The sequence below is a fragment of the Malus sylvestris genome, chromosome 7 (assembly GCF_916048215.2).
Source record: "Malus sylvestris chromosome 7, drMalSylv7.2, whole genome shotgun sequence".
In the NCBI taxonomy this organism is placed as follows: Eukaryota; Viridiplantae; Streptophyta; class Magnoliopsida; order Rosales; family Rosaceae; genus Malus; species Malus sylvestris.
This window is the reverse complement of record NC_062266.1, coordinates 20,114,886-20,132,990: the sequence shown is the minus strand read 5'-3', so window position 1 is coordinate 20,132,990 and position 18,105 is coordinate 20,114,886. Positions and strand designations below refer to the sequence as shown.

General features: G+C 42.6%; 1 protein-coding gene across 1 annotated transcript; it reads right to left on the bottom strand.

Moving 5' to 3' along the window:
• Nucleotides 1-1,001: 1,001 nt before the first annotated feature.
• Nucleotides 1,002-6,558, bottom strand: LOC126629212 (beta-amylase 7-like). Its single transcript, XM_050299165.1, has 11 exons — nt 6,144-6,558; nt 5,318-5,863; nt 4,724-5,005; nt 4,157-4,234; nt 3,744-3,947; nt 3,244-3,438; nt 2,836-3,000; nt 2,492-2,752; nt 1,969-2,187; nt 1,569-1,788; nt 1,002-1,328 (listed from the first exon to the last, which is right to left on the bottom strand). The coding sequence occupies exons 2-11, from the start codon at nt 5,774-5,776 to the stop codon at nt 1,291-1,293; spliced, it is 2,121 nt and encodes a 706-aa protein (XP_050155122.1). The 5' UTR covers nt 5,777-5,863; nt 6,144-6,558; the 3' UTR covers nt 1,002-1,290.
• Between the last annotated feature and the right edge of the window lie 11,547 nt (nt 6,559-18,105).

The following is an 18,105-nucleotide window of genomic DNA, read 5'->3' as shown; positions in this document are numbered from 1 at the left end:
TCTGGCCCCCACACAATTGCTTTATAACCACTATTTGTTACTAGAATCCAAACAGAATCCTAACATAGACCTCATCTGTAGCATCTTCACACCAACCGCAACCACCCAACAAGTAAACTTTCTTTCCCGGAACTTCAAAACCCATTCCCTTTCTCTTCATGATGCGAGGCGGAAGCCCATGAACACAGTACGTTTTCTGTTGTACTTGAGGTAAGATTACGAGATTCTACTGTGGTTGTTATAATGAACCAGGATGATTTCTTACCTTGGACAACTGCTGCTTTGGATAACTTGTTCAAATCACTTTTCTGGTAAAACATAGTACGTTTTTTGTCCAACTTTCTTGCATTTGATAATTCATTGCTATGTACTGATAGAATTCAGATTGTACCTGTATCTTTACCTTGAGATCAGGTAATGGTTGAGAAAGAATTATGGAAGTTCTGGCGAAGCAGAGGATAGAACGAAAAGAGTCCCTTGTCCGCAACCACAGGAGGAGCGTATGGACTCCTTGTAATACATCATTAAAGAAAAGGAGGGAAAGATGGGATGACTTCGTAGGGCGGCTGTTCGATGTATTTTACACTAAGAGGAGCGAGAAGTTCGGCTAAACCACACAATGAGCCACCTAATTTAGTATCGAATTCGCCATCTACGAGATTCAAATCTAAAACCTTTCACTTACAACTAAAAAGAAATAGTGTCGGACCATAATACTAAGTTGACCCTTTTGGGAATTTTTTGATTCTTATCAAGCATTCTGCATTGGGAAGTTCAATTGTATAAAATCCTCAATGATTATTTGAATAAGATCAGAATGTGCTCGTGATTTTCTTGATGGCCTTCTCTTTTCCCATTGCAAGTTTAATATTTGTATAACTTAATGCAGAAGAGATTGCAGATTGAGGCTGGCAGGTGGCCCGCGGTCAGTTGCTGCTTATGGCGGTAAAAGAACACGTTAAGCAACTGCAATTTGGAGAAAAGCACTTCCGCAAGCAATGTTTTCTAAAAGCTACAAGGATTTTACATTTAAATTACTTTTACATATCAATCGTGATCGCTGTTCGATGACAAAATAGTTGAATCTCGTCGTTAGCCACTGTCATATCGACTGGTATAGGTAACTGACTAATACTAATACTAATACCCGCATCTGGAAATTAATGAGCACAACAATTTTGGGGGCTATGAAAATTTTCCTCTTTCTCTAAGAAAAGAAGAAAATACACTAACCGAACAAACCTCTCCCTTCAAGAGGATAAATAAAACACCATCTGGCGAGACTTCGTTCTACTTGCTATATACTTGGTGATCAACAACAGCTTCCCCTGCAGTGAAATTCAAAGTTACAACTCATAACCGTCTTCAGAAAATCGACAGCAACAGCTATGTAAACTGGTTCTGATTTTTTTTCATGTTTTCTTTTTTGTTCTCCAATATGGAGCAGCTTTTATATGCGCACATATCGTTATTTTACGTTCCCATATTCTAGTACTAGATCAAGAATGCATAAAAAATAATCAAGAATAATGCACTGATCAGATGTAATAAAACTAAAAGTGTCTTACCGTGCATTCTCCTAACGAATCGCTCAAATTCCATGAAGTTTTGTCTTTCCATTAGGAGTGGACTGAGCCTAAGGTAGGTAAAAGATGACAAATGCCTTCCATCTGGATCAGTCAAGGGCTTGGAATTATCCAATATCTTGTTGTAGCTGATACGATCATGACAAGCAAGAGCGTTCTCACTAGAAACTGGTACGCAAACATCCCACGCAGCATTCAGCACCTGAAATGGTAGATTATGGTATTATCGCAAAAGACTTCCACCGCGAACATGGATGTATTGTTCAATTTAGGGTATATCTTTCACAACAAATCCCAGTAGTTTCCAAAACAGACAGATTCTAATCAAGAAAAGTGTTGAAGCTTGGCACTCCATGACTTCTCAGATAAATTTGATGCTTACTTGCCAAAATAAACCCTCAGAATCTCCCAGTGCCTCTTGGAATTCTTCATGCTGGTCTAACACGTGCAATTCAGTACATGCTAATTTTACAGTAGCTTCGTGCTTCTTTAGCATCGTCATGATTGGAGCATAACCATCACGATTGCATGAATTATAGAAGCCTGCAGTCAATTCAGCTGCATGACTGGCTGTCTTGTACCACCAGTGAAGACCTGATAGCTGCTTAACAATTGAAATATAGCAAACTGACTGATCAATCCATAACTAGCCAAATTACTTCTAAGGTTGCAAAACTTTCAACACTCAACAATATTAGGCATGCATAACAGTCTTCGTTCTAGATTAAAACTTGAAACTTAGAATTCAACATGGATAATTTTGTCTTCGGTATTATTTCAATGCTTTGGCCACATTTGCAAGGTAAGTTCCTAATTATTTTTTCTATGGTTTTAATCTTCTTTCAAATATCAGATCTAAAACATTCATCTTTCATTTATGTTCAAAATGATGGAAGCTGACTCACCTTTGCAGCAATGCAGGTTCCGTCAAAAGCTAACTTTGCTAGAGAAAGCACCCGATCACCATGATCAACTAAAACTCGAGAGTACCAGTTAAGGAAGAACCTGCCATAGTAGCCATCATAATCACCGCCTTCGGAAAAGAAACTGGTTTCATTTGGCCGGGAATTATAAGAACCTGCATTTTCTGGACCTCTACCCCAGAAGGAGTGTCCCTTTGCTTCTGCTGCCTTCCTCAAACTTTTCAGCAAATATTGATCGTAACACTGCAGTTTTTTAAATGCTCAGGCTGAGGAAATCGACAGACCCATTCACTTGTAAACAGATATAACATTATTCAACAAGTTACCTGAAATTCACCGACACCGGGATATCGCCAACCATGCTTTACAGGACAAGATGGGTATCGCAATTCCCCACACGGACCTAGTCCAACTTGAATCATGGAGATATTACCATCTTTAAAGTACTCGTCAAACTCTACACGGAAGCTTCTCATGCAGTCAAAGTATACCTATATCAGCAAAAATTAGCATTTTGACACTGAGTATATAGGACTACCATTCAAAAAATGGTACAATATTATAGTATAACTGCCATCTGTAAAGGCCATTAATTGAAATTCTCCACAAAAAAAAAAAAAAAGTTTTTAGATCAATAGGTGTAAATTGACTTACAAAGAATACAATCACTACCAACCAATTTTTATTGCAAGCAGAAAGACTAAGGTCTCATTCATCATATGTTACTGTAATACCTCAACAGCTGTCCGGCCTCTTAGAACTCGTTCCTTGTCAATTCCCCACGAAAGGCATTCAGGATTACGTCTTCCCTCTCTATCGGTGAAAAATATGTCAGGGTTGCTTCTACCAATTTCAGCCACCCAATGAGGCAGTGGAATACACACATCATCACCAACATTGCCTCCACATTCATGAAATGACATCACAACCTTAACATAGAAGTTGCCCATCAGACCCAAATAAATTTCAGAAGAACTAACAAAAGCAACCATGTCCAAATGATTATAATCTCCAGATTTTTTCAGTAATGGTTAATAGTGAGTGAATTCAGAGCATGAAAGGGAAGTGAGTTACTTGGTTCCCACATTGTAAGACAAAACAAAACTTTGCCAAGCATTACAGGAAAACCATGGAAAGGAATAGGATAAAAATGACCACAAAGATGGCAAAACAATTAACCACTTGTGTTGTTAAAGCTTCTGCAAGTGAAAAAGCGTATTCATATAGAACAGACCTGTAGCTTCAGCTTAAGCTCGCGCACCATCTGAAAGAGCCTCCTGTATCCATTCCAGTTATACTCCTGTGGAGCATGTCCTTCTACTATTCCCCACCAGCAATCAACCATAACCCCATCTACATTAACTGATTTCAAAACCCTTAGCTGCTTTAATAGACCATCTGGATCAACCAGCTCACACTTCATATTAATGACACCAAGCTGCCACCAAAATAAAAGACATGTTAAAGAGCATACAGATTAGGGACTAAGCTTAAAAACAACCGGTATCTGTCAAGCAAAACTCGAACTCCTTGACATGGCAACCTCTAATGCAGGATACAAAGTAGAAAAGCAAACCTATTGAAAAGCAGAAAACCAACAATTTAACTGGCATAGTAAAAGAATATTAGGAAAGTTACAGAACTCACTGGTAGCATTATATAAACTGGAATGTTAGCGGTGCTGGAGAAATCGCGTTCTTGTAACTTCAGGGGTATGTCAACAATCTACAAAAAATAATTAATGTGCATTGAAGGATGTGACACTGCCCAACTTAGGAAGCTATAACTTAACTCAAGTATACATTAATAAAAATTAAACGAACTATATGAGAAATAGAATTTCACTACTTATGGGGTCCTAGTAAATTGCAATGCAGTTATAAGTATAAACGAAGACAGTATAATGCAGAGTCATGCCTCCATACATTTGCTAACATAGGCTACTGTTATTTATGCTATTTAACGCCTGATGATATGTGATATCAAAATTAACCTAGATGGTACAAATAATGACCATATAAAAGTATTCAACAACTGCATACCAAGAGATATATCCAGAAACCCATACCACCGTTGAAGTCTCAACAAATACGTCACACACATGATGCTATGACGGAACGCACAAAGCATGATGTTATGGGATAAAATAATTTTTGATTTTTTATATTTTGGTAGGCAAAGAGTCATAGACTGTAGGATTTCTCGTTATAGTACCTGTTTGTCACCAATATTATCCATGGAGCCACCTATAAGAGGATGACTCTCTGTTTGACATGCTCCTTCTCCCACAAGGGATGAACTTTGGGACCGAGCACTTGAGGGGAGATCATAAGGTGATAAACTGGGCAAATAAACACCTTTGATGTTACAAGCATTAAGCTCCCCAGGGCTCTGATAGCTAGAAGTACCTCCTTTAAGGGAAGCAGGAGTATGTGGGGACACCATTTGGGAGGATGATGTCACTGGCGCAGAATTGACACCAGCCAGCCTTGCACCCTGTAAAAGTTCAATAGAAAGATTCCCATTTGGGGTTTTTCTGAAATTTGTTAGAAATGAAAATCATAATAAGATGCATTAAATGTCATCCACAGGTTCATTAAGGAAGCCAAAACCAAACATGCACTCATGATCTAAGATCAGCCAATGCATGAACCACATGAAGATCAATTTTTTTCTTTTATAGGAAGACGATCAATTTTTAAACATTTCGGCCACCAAGTATGACATTAAAAGCAACGAAATATGCAGTCATGTTCATAAAAAAAAAAAAAAAAAAAAAAAAAAGCTTCTTGCTTGAGAGAGAAGTACCTGAGATTTTGAAGGAAACGTTGTTCCATCTGGAAGAACAACCCAGCCAGCTTCCCTAGCCAAAGCTGCAATTACATCATTGATATCAGCCCTAACTCTAAGATTATAATTTCCATGTCTCCGCAGCCCTGCTAAGATCCTCGCAGTGATAGCCCTGCGCTGCCGTTCTCTTAACTTAGTTCTCTCTTTCTCTTCTATCGGTCTACACCTCCTAGCTCCTCCCCCTCCTGGAGTCCCCACTTGTTCTTGAAATTGATGGTGCTGTTGAAAACGGTTATTATTATTACTTCTTGTTGGCATTTCCCCATCAACGCCCACCATCATTTGGGCGGCATCAACATGCTTCTCTCCATCTTCATCATCTTCTTCATCGCCATCGTCCTCTTCTTTCACGTCCATCTCCATTTCTTCGTCATCATCTTCTTCACTTGTGATTAACTTCTGAAGACCCGAAGCCATAATCTCGTTATTCCGTTTATCCTACACTTTAAGCCCCCTGATTATCCTAGATTCTTGATCCTTCTACCATGAATGTAGAAACCATCACTGCTTAATTCGCCACATAACCACTTGAAGGATTAGATTTAGCCATAGCTCACGTTAATAAATCAACTATATTTTAAAATTACAGAGGCACAGAACCTACTGAATTGACTTGTTTACACCTATTTGGCTCTAATCAGTTGACTCAAATTTTCTCAGCTGCCTCTATTACTTTCCACACAAGTCACAAACAAGAAAGCGTTTAAATTTTCTCATAAAAAGCTTTCTCAGAATCAAAACATGACCAAAAAGAAAAACTTTTCCAAATTGTGAACTGAATTACCTTCTAAAACCAGCTGCCACGACCGAATTCTAGCAAAATTGACTCCACATTGGCCGGAATTCTCCATTTCCTCTTCGAATTCCACCTCCTCGTCTTCACTCAGAGCTCCCAATCCAACTTTTCTACCGGATCCAACTTCTCTTCCGCCATTCAGAAGCCCTAGCTGCTTCACCGGGTTCCGTGGTCGAATTTTCCGGCGACCGGAAATGTATCGTACGGCGTCGTCTCACGAGGAGTAGGCCGGGGCTCCGAACAGGAAGGCGGAGGGCGTCAGAGATGGGCGGGTCGGGTCGGGCGGGAGAGGGTTGGGGAGGGGGAAGCGTGCGAGCATGCGAGGAGGGGGGCGCTCAGGGGATTCTCACGCGTGCGAGGTGTGAGCGTGTTTGGGGGATTTTCTGGCACGAACGAGGCGTGCGTGGGTGTAAGCATGCGGAGAACGGGTGGGTATCACGGTTTGGGCGTGAGGCGTGACACGTGTCGCACGTGCCGAGACCGTGGGCTGTGGACACGCCAAGGACACGAGATTTGGGTGTGTCCTGATGTGTGGAAATGGGATCACGTGAAGTTGCAACTTGCTGGACGGTTGTCAAAGCAAATGGTAATGACTCTACGCTGTTACGTGAACGATTGTTATCTGTTGATCATGATATCATTAGATGATTATGATGTTTGAGGGTGGGCGATGGTTACTTCTAAAAATAATTTTAAAAGGAGAGAAAAATGAGTATTGTCAAGTGCTGATAACAATTATGTTTATCAATTGAATATGACGTTCTAAAATGGAAGGTATAATCACATAATAAGCTGTTGAACATTAAGTTTGAGGATGATTAGCATTTATCCTTCGTTATATGACATTTTAGGATGGATTATTAGTTGTAGATCATGATACGCTAGAATGATTATCATTATGAATCTTTCTTGACTTTTTCTTGTTTTTTTACATTTCAAAGTTTATTTACGTTTCATTTTCTGTTATGTAAATCGGCTTTTCAGCTCAAGAATCTCTTTTATGAATGTTTGTAGTCTTGACGCAATCGTGAAGTGATTACACCCAATTTCTGCTTTCCTTTTTATCATATTTCTATTTACAACCTTAGGCAAACACATTTTCACATTGGATTCTAAGTCTTCATTCATTTGAGGCATAAAAAGGACCTAACTGAATCAGCGTCTCACTCAGTGCACGATCATTTCGGTTCTAAAGTCAAATCTAAGCGCAAACCTAACTTAATTTTGAACACACACAACTGTCTATTGACAGTCTCCAACAATGGCACACCTATTCTCTCTTTCTCTCAAATCATCCCGTAACACTAAGATTGAAAGCAACACTGGAGGGGGCAAATCATGTGTTGAACCTAGAACACCTTGAATTGATGGGTTGAGGGTGCTTTGTAATCCTCCAAGAATCTTTGAGTTCCTATTAATTCATTCTCCTTTTGCTTTCTATCAGCGCCATATACCCGATATTGTGCAACTGCTAGTAGAACAAGAAACAAAGAACCCAGGATTCCACCTGTAGCCAATAATTTCCATATGTTACCTGTAAGATACAAAATCAGACTGTCATTAATTTTCCCATGATAATTGCTTAAAACTAGCAATAAAAGTATGTTCTACTTTATACAAGTGAACACATTCAATTTCACGCTTGATCATTGTTTTAAAATACTCGTCTCGGGGCGCGTCTCAGAGGCTGGATGGGTGGCTTGGCGCCTCTGTTTCGTGGGAGTCGGTGAAAAACTCACCTAGGGTTGTTAGGGCAGGCCCTAAGACGTGCTGAGGCAGTCGAAAACTTACTTGAAATTTGTTGGGGACCTTGAAGTCGAAGGTTGGGCTCATTGTAGCGGCTACTTTCTAGTTTTTCTTAAGTTTCAGCGGCAACACCTTCATGAAGAAGACGACCGCGAAGAAGTTAAAATGTTTATTTTTTTTTCTTAAGACTTGGCTCAAAACAATGTCGTTTTGGCTGTCTTTTTATTTTTTTTTCCAAATGACTTGGCCCAAGGTGACGTCGTTTTAATTTTTTTTTAAAATACAAGGCCAAGTCTAATTTTTTTTTAAAAAAAAAAAAATTTATAACCCCCAGCTGATCCCTTTCTTCCCCATCGTAATACCTCATCACAGTTCACCCAATCCCATCCCCATTCCACAGTTCCCCAATTCCTCAAATCCTAAATTCTCAATCCAATCCTATATTTCAATTTTACCTAATTAAGGGTGGCAAATCGGTCTAGGACTCGTGGGGCAGGGTTAGTTCATTCGGTTCGGGGCGAGTACAGGGCATGTACAAATTTTGTAAACTCAAAATGGGGTGGGGCAGGACGGGTCCATATAATCGGCGGGACGAGGTGAATCCCAAATATCTGAAAAAAGGTTCCCCGACCTGGACCATTTCCCCCTTCCATAATTCCATTACTGCATCCTGCATCATTCTTTCTAGTCGCTGACCTGACTCTCTCATCCTTTTCAAAGACTCGAACTCTAATTTGACTCTATTATAGATTCCCAACTCGAGCCTCGACCTCGAGGCCTCTCTATCCCAACTTCGACCACCACCATATTCTCCTTTTAACTCTAACAGGTTCTCCCCGACGATGAACGCACTCCCAGCTGCATCGCCCTCGAACTCTCGCTTAAGTCGCTAGATCGTTAGATCTCTCAATTTGTTGTTTTGTGCGTTTGTCTCTTATTCTCCTCATGAAAGTCATCCACTGCCGAGTTCTTTTTCTCCTATTTTTCTTTCTTCAAATTTCAGTACTCCACCAAACCTCTAATGTTATCGAAGTACATAAAAGCTTGACACATAAGTGTTTTTGGGGAAATTGCATAAATGTTTTCCACGGGGGCCTGTAGGATCCGTAGGAATCAGTTTGTTTGAAAATAGCTGGGTTAGGTCTGGTTTCAGTTTTGAAAATATGGCGATCTGCCCCACCCCGCCCCGTTTCATTTTCAAAAGGTCCAGTCCCGTTCCTCCAAATTGGACCTGGCCTGACCCATGCCCACCCCTAACCCTAATCAAATATTTCAATTTATTTCAAAATTCTCCACACCACCACAATTGTTTCAAAATTCAAGTAAGCTTTTTAGTATTCTAATCTCAATTTGGTTTTATTGCTTGTTTGATTGTTGATTAATTGTTGGGAAATTGCCAGAAATGACCCATTTTCTTTATCTTTGGACTCAGATAGGACAAACCAACCATGCACACTTCATGCACACCATGCATAAAAGCAAAATGTCGAAAATACCCACATATAAAATAGTAAAAACTCATAGCTCATTGCGTCATTTTTCTAATTTTGAAGAAAAAGCTGCGAGTGTGGAGCCAAAAATAATCCCAAAAATTCTAAAGGCGACACGTGGACTTTTGCTCAAGAAAGACAAGATTGCCCTCATTAAATGGGCAGGCTTCTCAGATACTCCCACGCGTAGCTAACACCCATGAAGGTCTCAGTAGCTGAATACGACTGCCCACAGCTCAGCTACCCTTGACAAGGAAAAGTCAAAGCATAAAGTTAAGGATTAATTACCCAAATCCTATATTTAATACATTCCCAATTGAAGATTGACTCTAATCAAGTAAGTAATCCCAATTTAAATCAATTAGGGATAATTACTCTATCATCTCAAGATCTTATTTCCTATATAATATCCTGAGAATATTTCTCCATAAACGTTGGCCAATAGGATGCCATGTGTAGGGTAAAACCCTAACATTATGGCCGACCCTATCCCTATAAATACCCCATATTCTACCAAATTTCATGAGTTTTCGCTACCCTAAAAAAGCCCTAAACACTTTATTCTCACAAAGAAACTGACTTAGGCATTGGAGATCATTAGCCTACCCCCCCCCCCCACCTCATGGGAGCGTGAGGCTTAGATCCTTGATCAAAGGTGTTAATTGTTTTGCAGGTGCATTTTCATCAAGACTGAAGATGACGGAAATTTACATCGACAAATTAGTGCTTTCATTGAGAGTTGATTCAAATACTCGAAGAAGCCTCTTGCATTTGGTTTCTAGAATTTTCTATTACGTTGAATTTCTCACACGTCGTATCAATCAATTTTTTTGTAGAAAAGTTTCTTGATCAATCCTTGGAGAAAGGATAAAATGGTAGGAAATTCAGAAACCACGACGAACGGAACCCCGTACATACAAGGATTTGGATCGAAGAGTGGAGACGAGGACGTAGCCCCATGACGGAGATCCATAAGGCTCAACGTGATGACAGGAGGAGCCCCACCATCGTGGAGTAGCGTCACCACCACTACCGTGACCCAGCAGCCACCGCAAGGCCACCAGGCCATGACACTAGCTTTTGCAATGTTGCCCTTGCAGTGGCCCAATTTCCAAAACCCTGAGCAGGAGGCCCAAATCTATTTATTAGCCCACGGGCAGAGGGCCCAGGTTCATGGAGAAGCATGTCGAGCCCAGGAGGCCTAAGCCGCAATAGCTCAAGCCACTAGCCAAGCAGCACCAGCTAGAGCCCAGCCAGTAGCCCAAGCAGCCACGACTTAAGCTCAGTGCCGACCCATTCCTGTTGTAGGCGTAGCCCATGCCCAAGCTCAGCGCATGCCCAGCGTCAGCAAACCTACGCAAGACCTTATCATACCTCCGCGCATGTGCCAGCCATTCAGCCAGGTTGGCCCACCCCGCGACCCACTCCAATGACCTGACCCGAGGCCCTATCCAACCCAAGGCTCCCTCCGACGATCCAGAGTCTGACCAACGATCTCGTGATCGATTCAGGGTTTTCACCTCACTTTTATGTAGGAATGCCCGTTCTGGGCTCAAATTTTGTACCAACAGTCCATTACACTTCCACTACACATAGAGATGCCTATTATACAGACTCTTCCAATCTAAATAGCGAGTATCACCTGCCCTAGCATGTCACAAATTTGACGAGCACCCTCGCGAAACAGACTATTTTGGTGAACTAACTCCTCGAGGACATCGAAATACAGCGCACCTTAGACGAGGTGTCCCGAAGCAAGACAAGGGCAAAAGAACGTGACTCAACCAGCCACGAATTGTGCGTTCGAGTAGTATGCACTCTTTTTTGGGCCCTCGGGGAAACGTTTTCTTTCGCCTAGATGCGCAGAGAAGGGTTTATTCCCAACTTGGCTTATGAGTCAGTGTTCATTCGAGGTTAGGTCCACATTCTGACGAGCATTCAGGACATTCCAGGAGAAGCGTCCACACGGGGTTAGGCTCACAAGGAGATCTTTATGTGAGGTACCGGAGTAGGCAGCCGCATGATGGACAGAGAAGAGCACGAGAGTAATCCAGCTCAAGTTCTACTAGTAGCCCTAGCCCAACGCTATGGCGAGCAGCACATAACAAACCATGTACACCACGATCGCGGTACAAACTAGCAGGACATGTCGAAGAGCAACATGGACTAGCAGGTCAACACCGGGGGCAGCTGGAGCCTCCACTACCCCCACCAAGCGTAAATCCAGGAGGATATACAAATGCTCATAACAGAGCAGATACGCGGATTTTAGTGTATTGGCACTACCGATGATGCCTTTAGTAAAGATGTAGCCAACCTGAGCAGGTCACCGTTCACAGGCGAGATTGAGCAGATGGAGCCACCGCAGAAGTTCAGCCCATTATATTTCACCTTGTTAAAAAGAGATGAAGATCCAGATAGGCACCTAATGCACTACCGAAGCGTCATGATCCTGTATGTCAATAATGACGCTTTCATGTGCAAGATTTTTACCACGACGCTCCAAGGCAAGATGTAAGACTGGTTCTACACTTTGCTGCCACGATTAATTCGAAACTTCGCACATATGTCAAGAGGTTCAAGACGGAGAAGGTGAAGATTGTCAGATGTGATAACAACATTACATGCTCAGCCTTTCGAAAGGGGTTCTCAGTAGATCACCAGCTTTTTGAAAAACTGATCATGGGTGAGAACTTGACCTTGGCAGACTCTTATGCTTTGGTAGAATAGTACTCCCTCTAGGATGAGGCCAAGTGCTCCCAGAAGCCACATGAGCAGCCCCGCAAAAACGCAGAGCCAACACAGAAGAAGGCGCGACGCCCAAGATATACACCAAGTTCTCAATCCTGATCAACCAGATTTTTCACGACCTCAAGGACAAACTGAGGTTCAAGCCGCCGCCACTTATAAGAGGAAACCCCTCCAACATGGACCAGACGAAGTATTACACATTCCACAGAGGTCCCGGGCACATAGCAAACTACTGCACCACAAGGAGGAGGTACATTGAGCAGCTTGTGAAAGAAAGCAAGTGCGACTAGTATGTCGACAGGCCAGCTGTCCGGCCTAGGTGAGAAGTAGACGCTGATGTCGAACCCTTAGCCAAGACAATCTGAATCAACAAAATCTTTGCCGAATCCTAACATCTGGGGGCCACCAACGGCTCAAAGAAAAGGAAGATCCAGCAGGCGAGATCGGTATCTTAGGTTCAAGCCATATATGTTGTACCTGGACCAATCATCGGCTTCACTAAGTAGGACGCGGAGGGAGTACACTTTCCCCACGACGACGCCTTGGTGATTTCTTTTCAACTGGCCCATGCTATTGTTGATAGAATTATGGTGGACAACGGCAGCTCAATCAATATCTTGTAACTGTCAGTCATTCAAAAGATGGGCCTGGAAAGCAAGATCAAACGCAAAGCGGAGGTCTTGACCGAATTCAACGGACTTACCTCAACTGCATTGGCACCATCACACTCGACGAAACCTGCCCACCGATTGTCTCATCATAGACCTTTATGATCGTCAGCTACCTATCTTTCTATAATGGGATATTGGGTCGACCATGGCTGGTGAAGATTGGAGTTGTAACCTCGATCGAGTACTAGACAATCTGATTTCCCATCTTAGGAGGAGCAGTCGGAGAGATCAAAGGCGACCAGGCCATGTCTAGAAGATGTACTGTACAAGTTCTAAAAGAGTCGAAGTAAAAGTCTTTCACCCCAACAGTAGCAACTAAAGTGCAGAAAGACTACTCTACCTCCGCTAAACAGCAACTACAGCTGGCAGGTCAAAAAAATAGTGTCAAGGTCGATAATGCCCTGGAAGATGAATCAAGATGAAAACCTGAAGAGGATGCCGATGACATCATTCTTGACCCCCACCAGTCGAAAAGAACGGCTAGGATTGGCTCACATCTGAGCCCGATAGAGAAGGAAGAACTCATAGTTTTCCTTAGGGAAAATCGTGAAGTTTTCGCATGGTCACCCTCTGACATGCCTGGTATTGATCTAGCAATAGCCTGTCACAAGCTACATGTTGATCTCATTGCCAAACTTATGATCAAGAAAATATGACATTTCACACCCAAGCAAGTGGTGATTATGAAGGTAGAGATCGACAAGTTATTGGAGGTCGAATTCATTGAGGAAGTGGCACACTCAGCATGGCTAGCCAACGTTGTGCTAGTGAAGAATAAATACGAGGGCATATGGAGAGTATGTGTGGATTACACCGACCTCAACAAGGCGTGCCCTAAAGACAACTACCTGGTTCCCCGAATCAACTTGCTCGTTAACTCAACATCTGGGAACCAGTTGCTCAGCTTCTTGGACGCATACTCAGGCTACAATCAGATTGCCATGCAAGCGCCTGACAAGGAGAAAACTGCATTCGTAATCGAGTGAGGCACATACTGCTACAAGGTGTTCAAAAAGTAGATCGGAGTAACCATGGAAGTCTACATTGATGACATCATGGTGAAAGGCAAGCAGCGGTCATACCACATCGGTAACTTTTCATAGACTTTTGACATGCTCCAAGAGTACAAAATGAAGCTTAACCCAACCAAATGCACTTTTGGCGTCTTTTCAGGCCGATTCTTAGGGTACCTTGTAACCCAGAGATGAATCGAGGCTCATCCAAGGCAGATCAAAGTAATCCTGGACATGAAGTCTTCCAAAACTCTGAAAGAGACCCAAAATCTGACCAGACAAGCAACCGTACTCAATCGTTTCCTCTCGCAATCCACCGACTGATGCAAACCTTTCTTTAAGGCAATAAAAAAGGTGCAAAATGACAAATAGGATGACGAGTGCGATAAAACATTTCAGGACCTGAAGCAGTACCTGACATCACCTCTATTACTATCTAAGTCGGAAGCAGCGGATAACCTATACATCTATCTGGCGGTATCAGAAGTAGCAGTGAGCTCTGTCTTCATACGAGAAGAGTTAAGGGCCTAACTACCTATATTCTATACATCCAAAGCTCTCCTCGATACGAAAACCAGATACCTGAAAATTGAAAAGCTAATTTTGGCGCTAATTGTTGCAGCTCGGAAGCTCATAGCCTACTTTCAAGGGCATCCGGTCATCGTCATGACCCAGTACCCACTGCGATTAGTTTTGCATAGTCCATACACTTCTTAACGAGTGATGAAGTGGGCGTTGGAACTTGGCCAATGCGACTTAATATATCAACCTCGCACGACGATAAAAGCCCATGCATTGGCAGACTTCGTAGCATAATTCATCCTAAAGCTGAAAAACACAACAACTCAGCCTGAAAGTGCCCTACAGGTAGTTGAGCACGCTATAGCCGCACCAGCCCCACATGCAGGAGATTTTTTAGCATTTGCACGTCAATGTATCATCCAATTACCAGGGATCAGGAAGATGCCTAGTTTTTACTACCCCAAACGGTTCGATGCTCGAGCAGGCAATCATTTTACGCTTCAAGGCGTCAAACAACGAAGTAGAGTATAAAGCCATACTAGTAGGTCTCCGATTAGCTGATCATTAACCAAACCTTAGGGGAGTACGCAGCAAAGCATCCAAGGATTGCCCGATACCTTGAAAAGGTACAAGAGCAGCGAACAACTTTCTAGGCGTACACACTCACTCAGGTTCCACGAGCAGAAAATGCTCATACAGATGTACTAGCAGGCCTAGGCTCTGCCTTAGACCATCAGCTCAAGCACTCTATCCTAGTTGAGTACTTGGAGAAGCCAAGCATAGATGAGGAACTAGCAGTTAAGGTGGTGTAAATCAACACAACTCTAAATTGGCAAAAACCCATCATCAACTACTTAGTCAACGGAACCCTGCCTGCAGACAGACTGGAGTCTAGGAAGCTCCAAATGAATGCAGCACACTACTACATGTGGAACGACATGCTCGTTCGTAGATTCTTCTCAAGACTACATCTTCACTGCCTCTCACCTCCTGACAACCTGAAGATTCTTAGCTCAATCAATGAAGGCTCTTAACGCTGGCTACTAGTGGCCAACCATGCATCAAGATGCCAAAGAGTATGTACAAATGTGTGATAGTTGCTAGCGCTTCAAGCCCATACCCGCACTACCTTCCAGTGAACTCTACCCTTAGACGAGCCCTTGGCCATTCATGTAGTGGGCGATTGACCTAGTAGGACCAATGTCATCTGCTACTGGGGCAAAGGCATGATGATCGTAGCGACCGACTACTTCACTAAATGGGTCGAAGCCTAACCTATAACTACAACTACCCAGATAGACATAGAGCGATTGATATGGAAGAACATCATTTGCCGCTTAAGCATCCCACACTTCATCGTCACCGACAATGGTCCGCAGTTTGTGGGCAAAGACTTGGCGAAGTTCTTCGAAAAGTATGGCATAAAGCAACACATGTCCACACCCAGTATCCGCAGGGTAACAGGCAAGCCGAGGCATCCAACAAGACTATCCTCGACTGCCTCAAGAAGTCATTTTCAAACAAGAAAGGGAAGTGGCCAGACGAGCTCCTCGATGTTTTATGGATGTATGACACCACCAAGAGAAGAGCAAACGGTGAAACTCCATTCTCCCTGGCATATGGCTATAAGACGATATTTCATCCTAACGTCATGGTGCCAAGTATCAGTACTATACTGCTGAATTTCGAGCAAAACAAGAAGGAGATGACCACAAACTTAGATCTGGCAGAGGAGGAGCGCGAGAAGTTTATTACCCGTATTGCGGCCTATTAGCAGTAGCTCCTCTCCAGTTACAACAAGAGGGCAAAAATCATGCTGTTCCAGCCAGGAGACTTAGTCCTCAGAAAAGCCTTCATCACCATCCGCCAGGAAGGATCTAAAAAGATGGCCTGTCGCTAAGAACTGGTAGATGGGTTTGTCTTTCTCTGGATCCTGCTGCGAGTAGGCAGAAGGGGCGCTACATCTTCACCACCATGAGTGACAAAGAAATCGACAAGCAGTGGAATGCCTACAACTTGATAAAGTACTACATGTGACCTCCCATCATTCCTTGGACCCTGTTCGGGACGAATAAAGTTCGAAGACTCAAGTAGCTTGATGAACAATACCTCGCATGCTGAGGATTATCACTTGTTATGCCATTACTGCTTACCAGCAAACTTAATAAATTTCTCTATTTTCAATGAAAATTGAAGGAATTATTCACAAACTTGGGCTGAATGCATAAACAAACTGACCACCCCTGTGACAAGTAGAAGACATCCCTGCCATTGCAAAGATGGCATGTTCTTTCTAATTAGGAGATGGTAAACTAATTTGGAGTATCCAAACGTGGATGGGTGGCACGAATGCTCAATTTCCCCTTAATGCAGCGACTACATGGGTCAGACGACTCCCTGAATTAGCCAAGATAGTTTTTCCTTCGGAATAGACTTAGCCGACTAAAGGATTCAATTCTACGGGATCCTAGGTCTCTAATCGAAAAAGACACTAAATGCAGGATTCCTGGCCATGAAAAAGTTTACATGACTAGATGGTCTGTCATCGACGTGCAAGTCTTCATGAACATAGCTTGGTTTTAAAGTGTTGCAATACTAGTTAATCGATCTATGGAATCAAGTTACAACTCAGAAGGATAAGGCCTCAGAGGCGTGATTCTACCTACACTTTACGCCTAAAATACCTCCAAGAGCTAAGAACGACGCCTGAAGTGGTCACGCGGGTTGTTTGCTTCTATAAGTAAGACTCCCGGCCAACAACCCAACTGCTGGTAGCCCAAGGCAATTCGTAAGCTGAAACTTACACTTGCTATGACTATGCAGACCCGTTTGCTTATTTAAAAGCAGCGTTTTCGACCGACGATCTATGGTTTAAGTTTTACATGAGCTAAAGCTGAAATATGATTATAGCAGCTATGCGGATTTTCTATGCTTTTTATAAGAAGCATGTGTCCGACCACCGGCTCTATAAGTTAAAAACTTCCTAACATGCCCCCGAAGGGCCAAAGCTCAAGAAGCCACTAAAACTGAGGTACAACTGTAGCAGCTACGGGGATTTCATTTGCTTTATACGAGAAGCAATTGTCTGAAAGATGACTCAATAAGTTAAGAACTTCACAACATGCCCCAGAAGAGCTGAAGCTCATGAAGCCACTAAAGCTGAGATTCACGACTATAGTAGCTATGTGAACTCGCCAACTTCCTACGAAGATAACGAGTTTGGCCGCCTGCTCTATAATTTAAAAGTCTCTCACCTTTTTTCCTTTTGCAGGTAAAGCTTTAGAAGCCCCAAAGCTAAGACTAAAGCCTAAAGTAACAATGTGGGATCGACTACTCTATTGAAGTAGCCAGCACAACTGCCCGTCCTACGACAAAGTTTTGCAGGTCACCCCAAGCAGGCAAGGCTCCCAAAGCCCCGAAGCTAAAACTAAAACCTAAGTGACGACGTGGGATCCACTGCTTTGTTGAAGCAGCTCACCCAGCAGCTCGTCCTATGATAAAGTTTCAAAAAAGACATGGTGGAATAGAAGGATTGAAGTAGAGCAAGGAAAGCTGTTTATTAAATTTCTAGCAAATTGGTAAACTGGCTCGAAGGCTAACAAAGTTCGAATAAACAGAACGAAAATGAAAAGAAGAAAATTCCTAAGTCTAAACAAAAAGACTACTCATTGGCAGCTTGTGCAACCACTGGTCGCTCAACTGCCACGCCTTCAGCAGCTGCGTTGCTCCTAGCAACCAATGCTTCCATCAGCTCATC